Source organism: Pyricularia oryzae, chromosome 4, assembly GCF_000002495.2.
Source record: "Pyricularia oryzae 70-15 chromosome 4, whole genome shotgun sequence".
Classification (NCBI taxonomy): Eukaryota; Fungi; Ascomycota; class Sordariomycetes; order Magnaporthales; family Pyriculariaceae; genus Pyricularia; species Pyricularia oryzae.
Genome location: NC_017851.1, coordinates 1,546,021 through 1,563,555, shown reverse-complemented (window position 1 = coordinate 1,563,555; position 17,535 = coordinate 1,546,021). Strand labels below are relative to the sequence as shown.

The following is a 17,535-nucleotide window of genomic DNA, read 5'->3' as shown; positions in this document are numbered from 1 at the left end:
CCACAATCTGCGTAGGATACGGAGGTACAATCCTTTCTGCCACCGCCAAAGAAGTTAACGCGCGGATCGAGGCGTTGATCATTTGACAAGCGACCAGTAATGAGTCGGTCGACAGGGGTTGGCGTCCGAAAACCCCAGTCCGTTCCGTCCTGAACCTCCCTACTTTGGGCAGAGACTAAGGTCCCCTAGTCTAGACCCAGACCAGGTTCAGCTGTGTGTCCCGCGCGGCTGCCCCAATGTGAGGTTTTCATCCAGATTGCTTCTTTGTCTGTCGGCTCTCCGTGATTTTACTTTTGATTTTTACCCGTCACCGCTAGAGAATCCTATTGCGAGTGAATGAATGCCTTTACCTTTGCGGGGTTCATGCGTTTGAACAACTATCGCATGGTCAGGATTGACCAATCTACTACCTCTGATGGTTGGCATTACAGACAGATCTTGAGGATCTGATTCAGAGAGAAATATTAGCATATCATCTGAATAATCATTGACACGTTGGCTTTCGTCAAAGAATCAGTCGTCTGATGTCAGATTAACCGCTGCCCAACACAAAGCGGTGTTCGCGGCTATCTGCAGGGACAAAACCCCCTTCGGGGCAAGTTGGAAACCCGAGGATCGCGAAAGATTCGGCCAACAAAACCCTTGAAATGGAGAGAGAAGCCACCGTTGACGAAGCACGACGCGACGACACCATCGCCAAGATGAACACCGCAAAACCTCCTGGTACGGTAACTACCGCTCCTCGACGGATTGTTACGGCACCGGTTCATTCCCAGGCCTGCCGGTCCGATGCAGCGCCCTCAACACCACAGCCCGGAGGTATCGAGACACTGTATAGCCATCCCTCGGTCAAAATAATAGCCTTTACAGCCGGACCCCGTGTTTTTGATAGCCCGGGTCGGACGGTATCGTCTCCAATAGAAGTTGAACCGGGCTCTTTGTCTTGGTCTTCCCAATTGGAGCGGACTATTGCCGTTGGTGAGTCTTCTTTTTATCAACATCTAGAAAACTCGGTACATGTCCTCTGTGCTGACCTTTGATGGCAATTTTCACTTTCACCTGCATAGGTCCATTTAGAATATACCGTGCCCCTGGCTCAGTTGCTTTCCTCAACTGTGGCTCCGCGCTACAACCAATCCTGCCAAAGAGCCAGTGTTGGTGTATCGATGAGTGCTCGAGTAAATTCGTGCTTCAGATTAGACGTCCGCAATACTGGCGCATCGAGATCGCCGTCGACGTCGAAAAGGCCCAGGCTCTTCGAGATGTCTTTGATAAAATTTTGCAGTTTGAGAAAACACCCTGCCCGTTTCAACGAGCTTTCACGGTTGAACTGCCAGAACGACCGCAACAGGCAGTCAAGAAGCGCCCATGGACGCCTGTTCAGCGGAAGCCATCATTACAGTTTCCACCCACTCCAGTTACGCCCGAGGCCGAACCACCGATTGCATTGATGGGGAAGAGGAGCAGTGACTTTTACAAGCAGACAAGCGGCTCGCCAGCTGAAAATGCGACAACGCCGACTTTGCCCACGATTCAGAAGATACGGAGGAGGAAGAATAATGCATCCGCTCAGACGGCAGGCGCGGAGGAAACTCCCACGCCGACTCTGACGCCCGCTCTGACGCCGATCCTGTCACCGACTGTACAGGAAAATATGGAGGCGGAGTCTCTGTTGGAAGGCCCATCAAAAACCAACATTGAGCCCAAAGAGGAGGTAGCCGACGAGACGCTCGCCGCGGAGGCCACAGCGGCGATTACCCGACCGCATCTAGGCTTTCAGGCCAGCCGATCTGTTACAGCTCCACCACAGCTATCGCTACTGACGCCTTCATCAAAGCCTCGCACTGAAACATGTGAGCTGGCAGAATCACAGGCAGAAGATCAAGAAGAGCAGAACCCGGAACCGAACTCGCCAACGGACTCTTCGGCTTCTTTTCACAGTCTCCAGAGTTGGCATTCTTCCAAGGGCCCGCTCCCTCCTTCGCCACCACTTTCGAATCCTAACTCACCAAGAACTTTCCCGTATCCCCATGAAAACATACCGTTACCGCATCCTGTTTCCTCAAGAGTGGAGCTGGAAGATAAGGAACCCCCAATGACCGCATTGAGGCAGACCTTTATTGAAGGCGACTTCAGCCCTCTGAGAGCTCCCCAGGATGATGCTAGCGTGGATGAGTCGAGCCCCAAAGACCAGTCTGTTTCCGTCTCTAGCGATTGTGCATCCGATACTTCGGTTTCGCATGCATCCTCTTGTGAGGATACCTCTCAAAGACCACACACACCGGCAACCGCTGCCAGTACCTCCACGGACCTGAGCCGCAGACCCCGCATTAGACACCGCCCTACGACCAGCAACATTTCTGTCAGCCAAGCACTCTCTCCCCTCCCGTCGGCCGCCAACCTTTTCTCTCCTCATAGCAAATTCAGAGCCCTTGGCCGCCCTACGACGAGGCTCCAAGCGGTCAGCCGAATCCCTGGGGCCATCATACACAAGACATGCGAGATACTCCTTTCACCTCCTAGCCACTTGATCAACCTCATGCTCAATGTGGCAGCGCGAATCACAAGTGGCGAGTGGCGAGGGTTTGTGTTTGGTGTCGGCGAGTCTGGTGAACAGATTCCCGTGCAGTGGGACTACTCAGACAGTAGCGATACGGCCAGCACTACCGGCCGTTGCTGGGAGGTCAACAATGATGACGGCTCAGAGGGCGATGCTGCGCAGCCGTGGCAGGAGAGTCGCATCTCAGTCGCAGATGCCGCCAAGGCGAGGATAGAGACCGCTCTCGCTAGCAAGGTACCCGCTGCCGATGATTGTCAGAACTGGGAAGTCGATTAGGGGCGATTTTTCGGAATGGCCGACAATTTACGCGAAATGCCTTGAGTACGCCACTGGGGCGGAGTCCCCAATAGAGACTGGGACAAGAGAAACAAAGCTCGTGGCAGTATTATGTCTCATTTTCTTTTAATGTGAGATACGCTGCCACCTTGTGAGTTGACAGTTGGCGTATCTCGGAGGCTTAAATCTTGTCCGTGCTTCATTGAATGTGATCTGGAGTCACTTGATGTACTATATATGTTGTATGACCAAATTTGTTGTTTGTATTTGCACACGCTGGATCGGATGGGGCATTTGGGGGACTTGGTCGTTTTGGTTGCATTCGGTTCATCTCAGGTCTTGGTTCTTTTTCGGTGTCTTTCACGGCCTATACTGCGAAATTTTGCCCAGCCGATTTCTCACTTATATCTCTTCATCAGTGCACATGAAACTGATCCCTGGCTTTGGTCCCGGGGTGTAATACAAACTATTTGATCTGCACAGTGTTGGTTAGGATATATCAAGTTGTGATGCGTTGTAGAGAAACAATTTTGTTCTGAAGCCGTGACAAAATCTCAGACTGATGAAAACAAGGTCGAATGCCTGATGAGGCAGCTGGTAAAATTCGTAGAACGGTCAGGCCCTATTACTCTATCTAGCATCCTGCCTCATTTGAATAGATCATCCTATAATCGGGCCGTCACCATGTACACCCAAGTCTCAGCCTAATCTCCTAATAAACTCGGCGCTAGGTCTAGACGCTTCCATACTTGGGCGCATACTCGCGCTCGAGCTGCGTCTTCGACGGGCACGCTGCTCGCCCGGGTCTGAGGGATGGAGTCCCGACGACCTTGCAAACATATTCAAAATATCGGTCAAGGAGATGACGCCAGTGAGCCGCCCAGACAGGTGAGCGCCAGGTAGCGCTGCGGCCGGCACCGACGAGCTGACCGGCGGTGGGAGTGAAGCAGTCGGGACAGCCGAGGGTATCACTATCGTAGAGCCGGTCGAAGTCGCCGTGGACAGCGCGGGTGTTCCCGAAGCAGTGGATGTAGTCGCTGGCGTGGTCGGCGTAGCTCCTGCAACTTGACCTGAGGAGGCAGACGACACTGGTTGTAACAGTGGTGTGCCAGGCACGCTTGGAGATGGCGAGGGGCTCTCGACAACCCACATCCGATGGCTTTGAGTAGCTGTGAGCTTCGCGACGGTGTGGGCGAGAGTAGAGTATGGGTTGACATAGAAGACGGGAAACGAGTCTTGGCCCCTTTCCACACCCCTCTCGGTGAGGATGACGCTGATGAAGTGCATGCAGGTTGACTCTAGCAAGGGCATGCTGGCAGCCGAAGTCAGAAGTCGTACATCGGCAGTGCTGATGTTGCCCACTACGTTCATCCCATTGTCAACCACAGCGACGGATGTAAGGCCCTCGTTGCTCATCAGCGTCAGGGCCTCGGCCAAAGGCCTGTCGGCACTATAGGAAAGTTGGAGTCAGCACTGAAAATATTATGTCAAACCACGGCAAAGTCCCGTGTTTGTGTTGTTTACTCACTTGATGGCAATTATTTGATGAGTTCCCAGCTTGAGATCGCGCAGCGGTACCGGATATAACCTGTCGATTTCAGGGAAAGAAACACCTTCCTCCCAGAAAAATCCCAGAACTTTCAGTTGACTGAGGACTCCGATAACATCGCCATTGCCGGTGGTGACGAAGACTCGATGAATACCGCTTCCCAGCACCTCGACGCCCCTGGAGAGGGGTTCATCAGCAGAAAACGTGACGAGAACTTCTTTGCGACAGATAGGTTGAATATCCCGCAGCGGAATAGCCACCCGTTCTCGAGCTTTTCTGGCTATTTCATCATATAAAGCGACTTGTTCATCATCCTCGGGATGCGCCAGACCAACAACGACGAGGATATACGCATTCAAGTCATTGTAGTCAAAGGTAGATACGGGCGTATTGTCTGTGCTCTTCTCCCGGACGTGGACAACATTTGCTGGAGAGCTCCTCAGAAGTAACTGCAAAGAGAATCATTATCAGCTGACTGGGTTTGTTTGAACCCTGTCTTGGGTTCGTTCGGGTTTTATTGCATAGTTCACGAACCATCGTAGCCTCCTCGACGCTCGTGTCTAGATCTGCCCACTTGACGTCATCCTGCGTAACAAGCTCTCCGACGGCCACATCGCGCCAGTCCCGATTCGCAAATAGGGGATTAGGCTGTTTGGAGGAGGGGTTCTTGAGGAGAAGTTCCTGTATGGCTGATTGTGACAGAGACAAGTGCCTCTGTGCCCGGGGCGAAGGAGGCGGGTTTCTCAGGTTCTCAGCAAAGCTCTGGCGATGCGTGGGGATGTGGCCTGGGGTTCTGTGCGAGCCAGAACCATTGCCAATGCTACCCTGCTGCGAGTTCGAGCGCTGTGGCTGATCGATCGGAATTGGAATTGGGCTTGACGCACCCACAGGAGCGGCAGAGGTGTCGGCCTTGTCCATGACAAGAGCTTCTCGGGAGAGACGTGGCTGGGCGACTGATGTTGGTAAAATGACGTGGAGGTGTGGGTGAAGTTTTATGTTTGATCGGCTATGATTACTCCCGCTGTGTCGCGCGAATCCGAATCTGTATTATTTGGCCTGCTCGCAATGCTAGGTACAGATCTAGAAAGCAGAATGGTTCGTTTCGTGATGTTAAGGATGGCCCCATCAACGATGCAATGCAAAAGAAAGTATAGTTACCGTACGATGTAACTAACTGAGCGGTAATATGAAAATGTCCCAAGGTGGCCTGCGCTTGTGATCGAGATGCCGGCCAGCTGGGAGCTATCCCATTGCCCAACCCGACTCTACCCCGCTGTTCACAAGAGATGTGGATACGCGCAGCTGTCATCGTTGCTCATCGCCCGCCGCAACGACGGTTTACATCCGCGCCCCCTGTCAGAGTGCCCCGCAGTTGTTTATGAGTATAATAGTACATCAGAGTAGGTCAACAAACATGCAGACATAAATCGCGATGGCAACGCACAATGTCAAGGTAGGCAGAAAAGCTGTATATAGCTTGTGGATCGGAACTTGACAGCCCGGCTAGTTAGATGAAATAGAGCTGCTCACCTAGCATACGTAAAACACTCTGTACAATTCCTTCAATTTTGTTGGTGGCCAAAGATAGACATGCAGAACAAACAAGCATCTGGCTCAAAGAGAGAATGAGACCAGACTCAAAGCTGCCCCAGACTTGTAAGCATCACAACGAACATTCAATACGCATGGTAAATTATATGCAATGCTAGTTCTCATGGTGCTCCTTCATCCCTTTGTAATTCAACGGTTGGCCCGTTTTTTGGAATGTGAAAACAGGGAGAAAAACCCTTAAACCCACTTGAGTCAAAACCACAGCCTTGACAGGGGGCTGGAGAGTGAGTTTTGGTGTGCGATTGTGGATCCACCCGTTTTGCAGGACAAAGTGGGATACTATTTTTTTTTTTTTTCTATGGGCGCCCAAATGTTCCTCCACAACCCCTCGAGAACCCCGCTGTCTCTTTGACGAAAACAATCAAATCACGGCGAGCATGCAAGCGACGCGCCCTTTGCTGGCATAACACACTCATCGGTGAGTCGAAAAATTCTACGGCCTACAATTCGTCGCTGTCCATTCGCACTACCTTTTATCCCTCCTGTTTGTTACGTTTCTTGCTACTTTCTTTTCAGCTTGAACGCGTAGACTATCCTGGCTTTGCGCTACTGCTTAGCTGCTCTTTGGTCGTCGGCATAACAAAAACCCACCATAAAAAGCTACCACTTCAGACTCCCCAGGGCTGACCTTCAGCCTCTACATCAGGCAACTTCGCTCGATTGCGTACACATATTTCTTTTATATTGGTGCCGAATAGCCTGCTCGAACGGACGATCCGCGGCGCATCATGTCGCTCCTCCCCGCCGAGGTCACGGCCGAGCTTGGCCAACTTCTGGAGGCTTTGCAATCCCCCGACAATGCTGTACGATCGCAGGCGGAGGACCACCTCCAAAACAACTGGACTGTGACAAGGCCTGAGGTGCTGCTGATGGGTCTGGTCGAGTTGATAGGTGCACAGGCCAATACCACTACTGTAAGTGGCCTAGACCGCTGGCAATGCGTCGTGCCGCATGCCATACCCGGCGTGGTTCAACATAGATGCAACAGTTTTTGACAAATGGCTGGCCAGATCCGGTCTTCATCCGCTGTGATCTTTCGGAGGATTGCAGGAAAAACGCGTAAAAACGACAAGGGCGAAAGCGTAGACACCTACATCTCGCTCGCCAAGGACCAGGCTGAAGTAATCCGACAAAAGCTCCTTCAGACTTTGGCCTCAGAGTCGGACCGTGGCGTGCGCAACAAAATCAGTGATGCCGTTGCAGAGGTTGCTCGGCAATGCAGCGATAACGGTGCGTGCAACAAGCCATTCCACGTGTGGCTGCGTGCTGACTTTCACCGTATCTACAGGCGTCTCATGGCCAGACCTTTTGGCGGCGCTCTTCCAGCTTAGCATGGCACCCGATGCTGGAAAGAGAGAGATTTCATTTAGAGTTTTCGCAACAACGCCTGGAATCATTGAGAAGCAACATGAGGAAAGCGTGGCTCAGGCCTTCTCCACGGCATTTAAAGACGACACAGTCGCTGTAGGTCCCCCCCTCCCATATCAGGCGTTTCCTCTGGTTGAATTGCAGTAACCGACCCTCCATCTCTTTAGGTTCGCTTGGCAGCAATGGAGGCTTTTGCCGCCTTCTTTAGGGGGATGACGAAGAAGAACCAGACCAAATATTTCGGCCTTCTTCCTGAAGTATTGAACATTTTGCCACCTATCAAAGAATCACAAGAATCCGACGATCTCAGCAAGGCTTTGACAGCCCTCATTGATCTAGCTGAGATCTCACCCAAGATGTTCCGCCAACAATTCAACCACTTAGTTCAATTCAGCATTTCTGTCATCCAAGACAAGGAACTTGACGATATCTGCCGCCAGAATGCCTTGGAACTGATGGCGACTTTCGCTGACTACGCCCCGTCCATGTGCAAGAGGGACCCCAACTATACGAATGATATGATTACACAGTGCCTCAGTCTGATGACCGACTTGGGCGAGGATGACGACGACGCTGCAGAATGGCTCGCATCTGAAGAGGTACGTGGAAACTCTTCACTGCTCCAGAGGCTTTTTTTTTCTTTCTTTTTTTTGCCAAATCTGACCAATTTCTTTGTCTCTAGCTTGACCAGGATGAATCCGACCTCAACCATGTGGCAGGAGAGCAATGTATGGATAGGTTAGCCAACAAGCTGGGAGGTCAAACCATCCTCGCCCCGACCTTCAACTGGCTGCCTCGCATGATGTCCTCGCCTGTTTGGAGAGATCGGCATGCTGCCCTCATGGCCATCTCAGCCATATCAGAGGGCTGCCGCGACCTTATGATTGGTGAGCTCAACCAGGTTTTGGAGCTCGTTGTGCCAGCTCTCAAGGACGCACACCCTCGCGTCAGGTGGGCTGGGTGCAACGCCCTCGGCCAGATGAGCACGGATTTTGCGCCGACCATGCAGAAGGAGCACCATGAGGTAGTTATGAAGGCCATCATCCCGGTGCTCATCTCTCCCGAGCCGCGCGTCAAGTCCCACGCCGCTGCTGCCCTCGTCAACTTCTGTGAAGAGGCAGAGAAGAGTATCCTGGAGCCTTATCTGGATGATCTTCTCTCGCATCTCTTCCAACTTCTGCAGAACGAAAAGCGTTACGTACAGGAGCAGGCCCTGTCGACCATTGCGACCATTGCAGATGCTGCGGAGCAAGCCTTCTCCAAGTATTACGATACGTTGATGCCGCTTTTGGTTGGCGTTCTGAACCGAGAAGGAGAGAAGGAATTCCGACTGTTGCGTGCCAAGGCTATGGAGTGCGCTACTCTGATTGCACTGGCGGTTGGCCGTGAGAGGCTCGGAAACGACGCGCTAACTCTGGTCCAGCTCCTCGCCACTGTGCAGTCCAACATCACAGACGCGGACGACCCTCAAGCACAATACCTTATGCACTGCTGGGGCCGCATGTGCCGTGTCCTTGGCCAAGACTTCCTGCCATTCCTTCACAACGTTATGCCACCCCTGTTGGAGCTTGCAACAGCCAAGGCCGACATTCAACTTCTTGACGATGAGGACCAGGTCGAACAAATATCTCAGGAGGATGGCTGGGAGCTGGTGCCCGTTAAAGGCAAGATGATCGGAATCCGCACAAGCACCATGGACGACAAGCATATGGCCATTGAATTGCTTGTTGTGTATGCTCAGGTTTTGGAGGCTGGCTTTGCGCCTTACGTTCCTGAGATTATGGAGAAGGTTGCCATTCCCGGACTGGCTTTCTTCTTCCACGACCCTGTGCGTTTTATCTCGGCCAAGTTGGTTCCTCAACTACTTGGCTCGTACAAGAAGGCCTATGGTCCCACCTCTAATGAGCTTGCTGGGCTTTGGGCCGGTATCGTGGACAAGCTCCTGGAGGTTCTCTCAGCCGAGCCGGCGATCGACACCCTTGCCGAGATGTACCAGTGTTTCTACGAATCTGTGGAAGTTGTTGGTGCCCAGTGCATGAAGGACGAGCAAATGACCAAGTTTATCGACTCTGTCCAATCGACATTAGAGGACTACAGAGATCGCGTTAACCAACGTGCAGAAGACAAAGAAGGTGTCACGGCGGAGGATGCGGAGGACCTGGCCGAGGACATCTTGATGGCCATTGAGGATGACCAGACGCTCCTCTCGGACATGAACAAGGCATTCCATGTCGTGTTCAAGTACCACGGATCCTCTTTCCTCAGACACTGGGAACGTCTTATGCCTACATATGAATCCTTCCTCAAATCCTCGGAGACGACGCAAAGGCAATGGGGTCTCTGCATTATGGATGATGTTCTCGAATACTGCGGAGCTGACAGCATCCACTACGCCAACTACATCAGCCAACCCCTGCTGGACGGCTGCCGGGATCAAAACGCGGCAATCAGGCAAGCAGCAGCCTATGGCATCGGTGTTGCGGCCCAGAAGGGCGGTGCAGCTTGGGCGCAGTTCCTAGGTGGCGCTCTGGAGTATCTGTTCCAGGCCGCACAGGTTCCCGAGCCGCGAAGTGAAGAGAATGTCTATGCGACCGAGAATGCGTGTGCTGCGATAGCCAAGATCCTCCACTTCAACTCATCGACCGTTCAAAATGCAGACGGCATCATTGCCCAGTGGCTTGGCACACTTCCGGTCACAAACGATGAGGAGGCTGCACCGTATGTTTACGCATATCTAGCTGAACTGATTGACAAGTGAGTACATTCCTGGACGCTTCAGCCTCATAAGAACCCAAGATTTCCGATTTCAATGTTACTAACCTGGGTGATCTCGCAACGCAGGCAACATCCCGCTGTTATCAGCCAACCGGACAAGGTTTTCATATACACTGCCCAAGGGCTTGAGTCTGATACGCTCACCGGTCAGACAGCCATCAGGGTGGTTGCTGCGGTCAAGCAGCTTATCACTGCCAGCAACATGGACCCGACGCAGCTTTTGCAACAATTTGCGCCCGAGGCCCAGCAAACCATACTTCGTTACTTTAGCAACTAGGCGTCGTTGGGTACCGCTTCAGATCAAGCCTGACCGCTCATGCCTGTTGGCGTACAAGGGTTGGGTATCTTGCTTGTTGCTATAAGCCGTTGGCTTGTTCCAGATGTACCAAGCCGTATTCCCGACGCAAGGACAAAAGGTTTGTACTCGGGAGTATGCCGATACTCGGGATACCAAAAGACTCTCCGAGTCGAGGAGGGTCGTGAGCTGTTTACCAAAGAGCGTTATTATTGAATCTGAGCTGGGGTCGGCTCTCAACAGTTCCACTTGTCGACGAGTATGAGCAGAATGCGGGGCACAGAGTATGTAGAGAGAAACAACAGGAGTTTACGGTTTATTTGAAAGATGCCGTTTTATCGGCCCAGGATATCCTTAAGTTAATTTCAGCCCCATGGCATAGGGAGTTGAAGCTTGTGGCAGTTAGAAACGGGTCCTAGCGTGGCGCTGCTCCCAAAGTCACCCACAATATGGGCTCGCATCGCAATTTTGATTGTCAGGAAAAATGAATAATGAATGAAAGGTTCTCAAATCGCTGGGGGGAATGGCGCAGTGGTTAAGCGCCATGGCTGTTACTTGAGTAACGTAGGTTCGAATCCTGCTCCCTCCACCTCCTCCCCGCTTACCCGTGGCAAGGATAACCCGGCTGGCTATCGACAACAACCACCCGCCTGTGCCGTCGAGCCCACACTTGTTGGGAACTTCGTCTCCATGGCTACAAACGACCGACAGCTCCGCTGTTTGGACACAGGCCCCTCTCGATGAAGAGCCGTCAACTGCCGTCAGACGAATCCTCCGTGCGCCTGAAGGCACGGGGTCGCGTCAGTGAACAAACCTGTAAGCAGGACCGGGCACGAACCCGGTCAGGCTCGATTCGCTTCTATGCCCTTGTTTTCCGCTGTGTAAATAGAGAAAATAGAAAGCGCGCCGAGATACCCCTCGGGAGGTTGCTAACGGCCGGCTAATGAGCCGGGCCGAGCCCGGCGTTAAATAATACTACTACTACTACTACTACTACTTCTCAAATCGCTGCACAAATGAAAAATTGGCTTTTGACAAATTCTGTAGAACGTGTCGACAGTCTTGTCCTGGTTCAAGAAGCAGGGATAATGCTGGACGCCGATAGAAACATCGGCTGCGCAGTAATCTAGGTTCATTGCAGTTGTCTTGGCCATCTTACCCACCCTGCCCCAAGCTGAGATATTTGTCGGCCGAGAAGTACAATATGGTCTCGCCTTGCATTTGGCACATGCGCCTGGGGTGGTCGATACCTGTGAGCGAGCTACGGTAGGTACTGCCAGTGCACTAGGCTCTGATTGGTCCCGAAGCTGGGGAAGTATGGGCACGTCCAGGTGGGGTGAAACCCAAGCTCAGGGTGGGGTCCTGTTATTCCCAGCATTCCTGTGTCCAATATGCCATGTTGCCCCGTAGCGCAAGAGAGTAAACTACTTTTACCTCAGCTACCGACCTAATTCCCATACCTACGGCAAATTTAGAATTGATAGAGGCAAGGAAGGGGTAGAAGCTAAAAGCATCAAAATTGAGATTGAAATCCATGACGACGAGTTCGGCACTCAAGCATTTCTTTTCTTCCGATCGACCCTGACACGAATTGCCCCTTACCTAGGCAGTTTTACGATTAAAAATTCTGGCAGACATTATTTTTGAAGTCGGAAGCCTTATTTGCCAAACCCAGCGCCACACAGTCAGAAATGAATACATGATCTTTTATTTTTTGATTTGTTGCCGCTTTTTTCTACTCGGTACCTCCGCCCTGATCGACCGAACATACAACAAAACTGTCCGTTTCTTGCGCCCTTGGGACACTGACGGGTCTGCGCCGACCTCACCATTAACCGACAGCGCCGCATCCTATGCAACTCAGTGACGCAACAAGTTCATTTTCACTCTCAACTCGACCCAAAGAATTTTTCCCTATCCGGACCTACGAAATCGCCATTTCAATCGACGCCCGCCGAACACGGGATTGTTTGACATCGATCATCGCAAACTGCGCAGGTTCACCGCCCGGCGGGGGTGTTCAAGGGAAAGAGTGCGCTTTACTCTTAATAGGTAAGCAAACTATCCCCATCCAAGGTATCCATCCATCAACCACTAACCCATCAACCACGACGCTTTGCCGCCTCAGCGAGCAAGCCCGACCGCAAAAAACCTGGCTATAGAAGGAATCGGTGCTAACGTCCGTCTTCCATCCTTTGCTTTCCAGACTATATTGCGACATTGCATCCTTGGTGCGACATTGATCCCTGAGGCGAATCGCGACCCTCCTTCGAACCCGGTCACTCCCCGCCAAGTGACAAATACCGCCGCCATACACACATTACCTATCGGGGCCGATTCGGCAGAGCTTGTGTTGGCAGGAGTCTTTGGATGCGCGACCTATGGGCAACCAAGCCCGCCGCCGGGTACCCACTTCATCGGATGAGATATTCTTACAGAGTCAGGGTTGTCGTCTGAGCCTACTCCAGCACCCACGCCTCTTGGGGCAAAGACCAATCCCTAGGGTCTTGTCATATAGCGGTACATGTCGCTCCCAAAACCTGGTGGAGTCGACCAGTCACTAGGCTCTGAGCCATTCGTGGAGATCCTCGGCCAAGCCATAACTGCGACATGAACAACAATTATTACGGTACGCAGCTCACCGCTGAGCAGCTGCAGCGTCAACAACTCGCCAATCAGCAACACCAGCGCCAACAGCGACAGCAACGGCACCATCAACAGCAGCAGCAGCAGCAGCAACAGCAACAGCATCGTCAGCAGCAGCACCAGCAGCACCAGCAGCGACAACAATACCAGAATGCCGGACAAGTTGGGGGCGGGTCGTCGATGGGCCAAGACGACCCAATGTCTGCCATAACAGACTCCCCGATGTTGGACGGGGACTCATTAGACGATATCATTCGCGAAAATACCCACGAACTTCAAAGGCGACGGAGCATTACCCATCCGTATTCTCCACAAGCTTTAGAGTCTGATGGGCGGCGTCTTTCGATGTTGGAATTCGGCAACAACAATGATGCTTTCAACTATCATTTTGGAAATATGAACTCCCTACAAGACAACCCGATGGGAAATGGCTTCAACGCCATGGGAAACTCGGCCATGGGCAACATGGGATTGTCAAACACAGCTACTGGTCAATACGACCACCAAGGAAATACCAATATGGGTATGATGGGCATGTCTGACTCGAACGACTTCTCAACCCTGTCGCCCGAGATGCTCGGAAACATGGTTGCCTTCTCATCCTTGAATATGAACCCCGTGACAACGAGCCCGACAAGTATGGGTCCGATGTTTTCATCGGGGCAACTCGGGGATCAATACATGACCAATACGATTTCAATGGATAATATGGGCACTGATAGGTTTGGCATGAACATGCTGCCAGACCCCCTTTCGGCCACTAACGACACAAGAAGAATGATGAGTACGCAGGACGACGACTCGGAGATGCTCAACTCCGGACAGAATTTTAATTCAAATACTGGCCAGGCCCCGGATGGAGCCCATATGCAAGCAGCTATGAACATGCAAGGCCCAGCGCCGCCCATACCGATCAAAAACACACAACAGGTGCCCGCCGGGCCACATGGAGGTCCTGATGTGTCTCCAGCCAGAGATGCCACAGCACTTTCAACCCCGCCGTCGAATATAGGGCCGTCAACAACACCATCCGGCGGGGTATCAAAACCCAAGAGTATATACTCAAAGACAGGATTCGACATGGTTCGGGCGTTGTACATGGTTGCAACCAGAAAAAATCCTCAAATCAACCTCGGGGCCGTCGACATGTCATGCGCATTTGTGGTTTCTGATATCAACTTACCCGACTGTCCTATCATCTATGTCTCAAGCAATTTCCAGAACCTCACAGGGTACAGCGAGCATGAAATCATTGGCAAGAACTGCCGTTTTCTACAAGCTCCAGATGGGCAGGTGGAAGCGGGGGTAAAGAGGGAGTTTGTCGCGGATGACGCTGTCTTCAGTCTCAAAAAGGCCATTGCCGAACGCAAGGAGATTCAGCAGAGTCTGATCAACTACCGCAAAGGTGGCAAGCCGTTCCTTAACCTGCTCACTATGATTCCAATCCCGTGGGAGGAGCAGGAGCTCCGTTATTATATTGGTTTCCAGATCGACGTTGTAGAGTGCCCGGATGCTATCGCTCAGCAAGAGTTTGGCGGGCAGATGCAGATCAACTATAGGCATATGGAGATGGGTCAGTACATATGGACTGGCCCGCCTCTGGGGACCGATGCAACGTTGGCGCCGGAGCAAGACAGCAGTCAAACACTCTCCGCCGACGACGTCTCGGGGCTGCTGCGGCAGGCTAAGCCCCAAGGTCTGGCCTCTGACTGGCACCGCCAATCCTGGGACAAGATGCTTCTCGAAAACTCGGACGATGTCGTACACGTTTTGTCGCTCAAGGGAACATTTCTTTACCTTTCACCATCGTGCAAGAAGGTACTTGGGTACGACGCGGCTGAGCTTGTGGGACCCAATACGCAGGGAACAGGGCTCATGTCAATATGTCATCCTTCAGACCTGATACCTGTTATGAGGGAGCTCAAGGATGCAACACCGACGAACCCGATCGTGAACACAGTCTATCGTATCTCTCGAAAAAAGACAGGATACACATGGTTCGAGAGCCACGGTACCCTATGTGTTGAGCCCGGTAAAGGCCGGAAGTTTATCATTCTGGTTGGACGCAAGCGCCCCGTCTATCACCTGAGCAAAAAAGACGTCGAGGCAAATGGCGGCATTGGTGACAGCGAATTGTGGACCAAGCTATCCGTCTCGGGCATGTTCCTGTTTGTATCGTCTCATGTCCGGTCTTTGCTCGACTTGCAACCTCAAGATCTCGTGGGCACAAGCATACAGGATCTCATGCGGAAAGAGTCTAGGGCAGAGTTCGGGCGCACAATCGAGAAGGCCCGCAAGGGTAAGATCGTGACTTGCAAGCATGAGGTCCAAAATCGCAGAGGCCAGGTATTACAGGCGAGCACGACTCTATACCCTGGTGACACACCTGTAGGCCAAAGACCTACCTTCATCTTGGCACAAACAAAGCTGGTAAAGGCTTCGTCGAGGTCAAGTGCCTCGGCAGCTAGCGGCAAAAAATCCCAGCAAAACGCAGTCAGTTCCGAGTCGAGTATGGCGGAAGGAAATGTGCCACCGACAGACAGGTCGGTGTCCACAGATGCACTCTCGAGTGCAGTGTCCAAGGACAGAACATCTGCTTCATCGAGCAAGGGCCCAGAGAGCACTACAACTATTAGCGATCAAGCACCTACGGGACTGCCCCTCAATTACCCCAAGCCTGACGACAATATCTTCGTGGAGTTGGGGCCGACACGCTGCACAAGCTGGCAGTACGAGCTGCGCCAGATGGAGAAGGACAACCGGCTTTTGGCCGAGGAGCTAGGTCAGCTTCTCTCCAACAAGAAGAAGCGGAAACGACGAAGAAGCGCAGGATTGGTGCGCGACTGCGCCAACTGTCATACACGGAGCACGCCAGAGTGGCGCAGGGGGCCGAGCGGACAACGTGATCTATGCAACAGCTGCGGCCTTAGATGGGCCAAACAAGTAAGTAGCAACGGGACCTCCAAAGGGTTGAGTCGTCGTTTATATGCCATTTTCAGGCCCCCAGATCGGATCATATAACTAACGGTGTGCTCGTTGTGCAGGTTGGCCGAGTATCACCTCGTACGTCATCTAGAGGAGGCGGAACCAAGGATGACTCGAACAGTAGGAAGTCAAATTCCCCTTCACATCAATCGCCGCTGCAGCGAGAATTTTCCTCGGATGGAAACGCGGCAAACAACTCTCCGTCTTCGAATCAAGCTGTAGTCGCGTCAGCCTCGGACGCCGCGGACGCAGGATCAAGCGCCGGTGTGACTCCCACCATCGGTGTTTCTCAAGGCTCTATGCCGCCGCAAAGCCAGCCTCTTCTGGAGGGTGGCAGCGGGTACCGCGGCGGCGGCATGGAGATGACGTCGATTTGCGAGGAGTAGGACATCCTGTTCAACATGATGCTTCTATCTTACTCGGCTCCGGTTTCTTCAGGACTATCGGAGACAGCGGTGACGGCCACCCTCAATTCATTGGCCACTGCTCACCAACCATGATTTGATAGGTTGGTGTGAGTTGTCTGGTACTTTTTTTTTTGACAAAACAAACTCGAAGATATCAAACACGAAACACAAGGGTTTGCGTATTTGATTCCTTTTTTGCCTTGGAATAATCCCTCCGTCCGTCGTCTGGGCTCAGCTAGAATTACAGCGTATCGTCAGACCTATGATGGAAAGCATGCGTGGATGGCTTGAGCCGTCATTTTCTCGCTCGCGGCTTATCCCGAATATACGAAGGCCAGTATTGGGTCATTTACATTACTTCCTGGTAATATCTTTCTTGTTTTCGGGTACAAATACCATAGAGGATTCGAGGCTGTCTTTTTTTTCTTTTTTCTTGCTACAATATATTATCACCATAATGCCCACATCCAGAGGCGTATGGTTGGCTTTTAGGCCATGTGTTCGGAGCTCGGTATATACCCATCTAGTCCATAAACAAGCTGTTATCGTTTTACTTTTTTTATTGTGTTTTTCTTTTACAGCATGAGCGCTTCTAAGGACACGGGAGTGCGAGGAGAGTGTACATTTTGATAGCGCCGGACGGGAATGCAAAGCGGGGTGGTTCATGGACTTTGGGAGGGTCATCCTCTTTTTGCTCTCGATCTTTATTTTCTCGTCTATAAGACGATTCACGGTTGCAGAGGTTGGTTGGCGTAATCTTGGTATGGCTTGGGCTGAAAATCTGTTCCACAAGACAAGCTATGAAATATTTTGCATAAAATGATGATATCATACCCTCGCTTGCCTCGGCATGTGTCCTACTATACTGTCTTGACTGTGTACTGATACTTCTAGTCATGTCTTCGGCTGGCGCCTATGGCATGGCTTTCCCGCTTAACCCCCTTGGACTAGATAGAACTGTCCAGACTAATTCTAGATAGGTCTAGTCGTCAAGCCGCCAAGCCGCTCGACAGAGCCTCGACCCTAACCCTCTAGTGATCTATTTTTGGAACAATGAACGAAG

At 52.0% G+C, this 17,535-nt stretch overlaps 4 protein-coding genes and 1 pseudogene across 5 annotated transcripts; 4 read left to right on the top strand and 1 right to left on the bottom strand.

Annotated features, from left to right (window-relative positions):
• Positions 1 to 199: 199 nt before the first annotated feature.
• On the top strand, positions 200 to 3,318 carry MGG_03535 (uncharacterized protein). Its single transcript, XM_003716334.1, has 2 exons — positions 200 to 978; positions 1,068 to 3,318. Exons 1-2 carry the CDS (start codon positions 648 to 650, stop codon positions 2,834 to 2,836), a joined length of 2,100 nt encoding a protein of 699 aa, XP_003716382.1. The 5' UTR covers positions 200 to 647; the 3' UTR covers positions 2,837 to 3,318.
• On the bottom strand, positions 3,065 to 5,610 carry MGG_03536 (SDS23). The gene is made up of 3 exons (XM_003716333.1): positions 4,920 to 5,610; positions 4,365 to 4,834; positions 3,065 to 4,286 (listed from the first exon to the last, which is right to left on the bottom strand). The coding sequence occupies exons 1-3, from the start codon at positions 5,301 to 5,303 to the stop codon at positions 3,536 to 3,538; spliced, it is 1,605 nt and encodes a 534-aa protein (XP_003716381.1). The 5' UTR covers positions 5,304 to 5,610; the 3' UTR covers positions 3,065 to 3,535.
• Positions 5,611 to 6,301: 691 nt separating this feature from the next.
• MGG_03537 (importin subunit beta-3) lies at positions 6,302 to 11,478 on the top strand. Its single transcript, XM_003716332.1, has 7 exons — positions 6,302 to 6,414; positions 6,643 to 6,910; positions 7,007 to 7,226; positions 7,285 to 7,460; positions 7,532 to 7,963; positions 8,047 to 10,118; positions 10,206 to 11,478. Exons 2-7 carry the CDS (start codon positions 6,725 to 6,727, stop codon positions 10,414 to 10,416), a joined length of 3,297 nt encoding a protein of 1,098 aa, XP_003716380.1. The 5' UTR covers positions 6,302 to 6,414; positions 6,643 to 6,724; the 3' UTR covers positions 10,417 to 11,478.
• Positions 10,952 to 11,023, top strand: MGG_20184 (annotated as a pseudogene). The gene has a single exon. The product of its transcript is annotated as a tRNA-OTHER (tRNA).
• Positions 11,479 to 11,870: 392 nt separating the features above from the next.
• On the top strand, positions 11,871 to 17,311 carry MGG_03538 (uncharacterized protein). Its single transcript, XM_003716331.1, has 3 exons — positions 11,871 to 12,486; positions 12,641 to 16,023; positions 16,125 to 17,311. The coding sequence occupies exons 2-3, from the start codon at positions 13,045 to 13,047 to the stop codon at positions 16,449 to 16,451; spliced, it is 3,306 nt and encodes a 1,101-aa protein (XP_003716379.1). The 5' UTR covers positions 11,871 to 12,486; positions 12,641 to 13,044; the 3' UTR covers positions 16,452 to 17,311.
• Positions 17,312 to 17,535: the final 224 nt, after the last annotated feature.

Coding starts and splice junctions, on each gene's coding strand:
- MGG_03535 (XM_003716334.1), top strand. CDS start 648: ATGGAGAGAGAAGCCACCGTTGACGAAGCACGACGCGACGACACCATC. Junction 979..1,067: donor GGAGCGGACTATTGCCGTTG/GTGAGTCTTCTT, acceptor TCACCTGCATAG/GTCCATTTAGAATATACCGT.
- MGG_03536 (XM_003716333.1), bottom strand. CDS start 5,303: ATGGACAAGGCCGACACCTCTGCCGCTCCTGTGGGTGCGTCAAGCCCA. Junction 4,835..4,919: donor GCGTCGAGGAGGCTACGATG/GTTCGTGAACTA, acceptor TTCTCTTTGCAG/TTACTTCTGAGGAGCTCTCC. Junction 4,287..4,364: donor CATCAAATAATTGCCATCAA/GTGAGTAAACAA, acceptor ACTTTCCTATAG/TGCCGACAGGCCTTTGGCCG.
- MGG_03537 (XM_003716332.1), top strand. CDS start 6,725: ATGTCGCTCCTCCCCGCCGAGGTCACGGCCGAGCTTGGCCAACTTCTG. Junction 6,911..7,006: donor CACAGGCCAATACCACTACT/GTAAGTGGCCTA, acceptor ATGGCTGGCCAG/ATCCGGTCTTCATCCGCTGT. Junction 10,119..10,205: donor CTAGCTGAACTGATTGACAA/GTGAGTACATTC, acceptor CTCGCAACGCAG/GCAACATCCCGCTGTTATCA.
- MGG_03538 (XM_003716331.1), top strand. CDS start 13,045: ATGAACAACAATTATTACGGTACGCAGCTCACCGCTGAGCAGCTGCAG. Junction 16,024..16,124: donor GCCTTAGATGGGCCAAACAA/GTAAGTAGCAAC, acceptor CTCGTTGTGCAG/GTTGGCCGAGTATCACCTCG.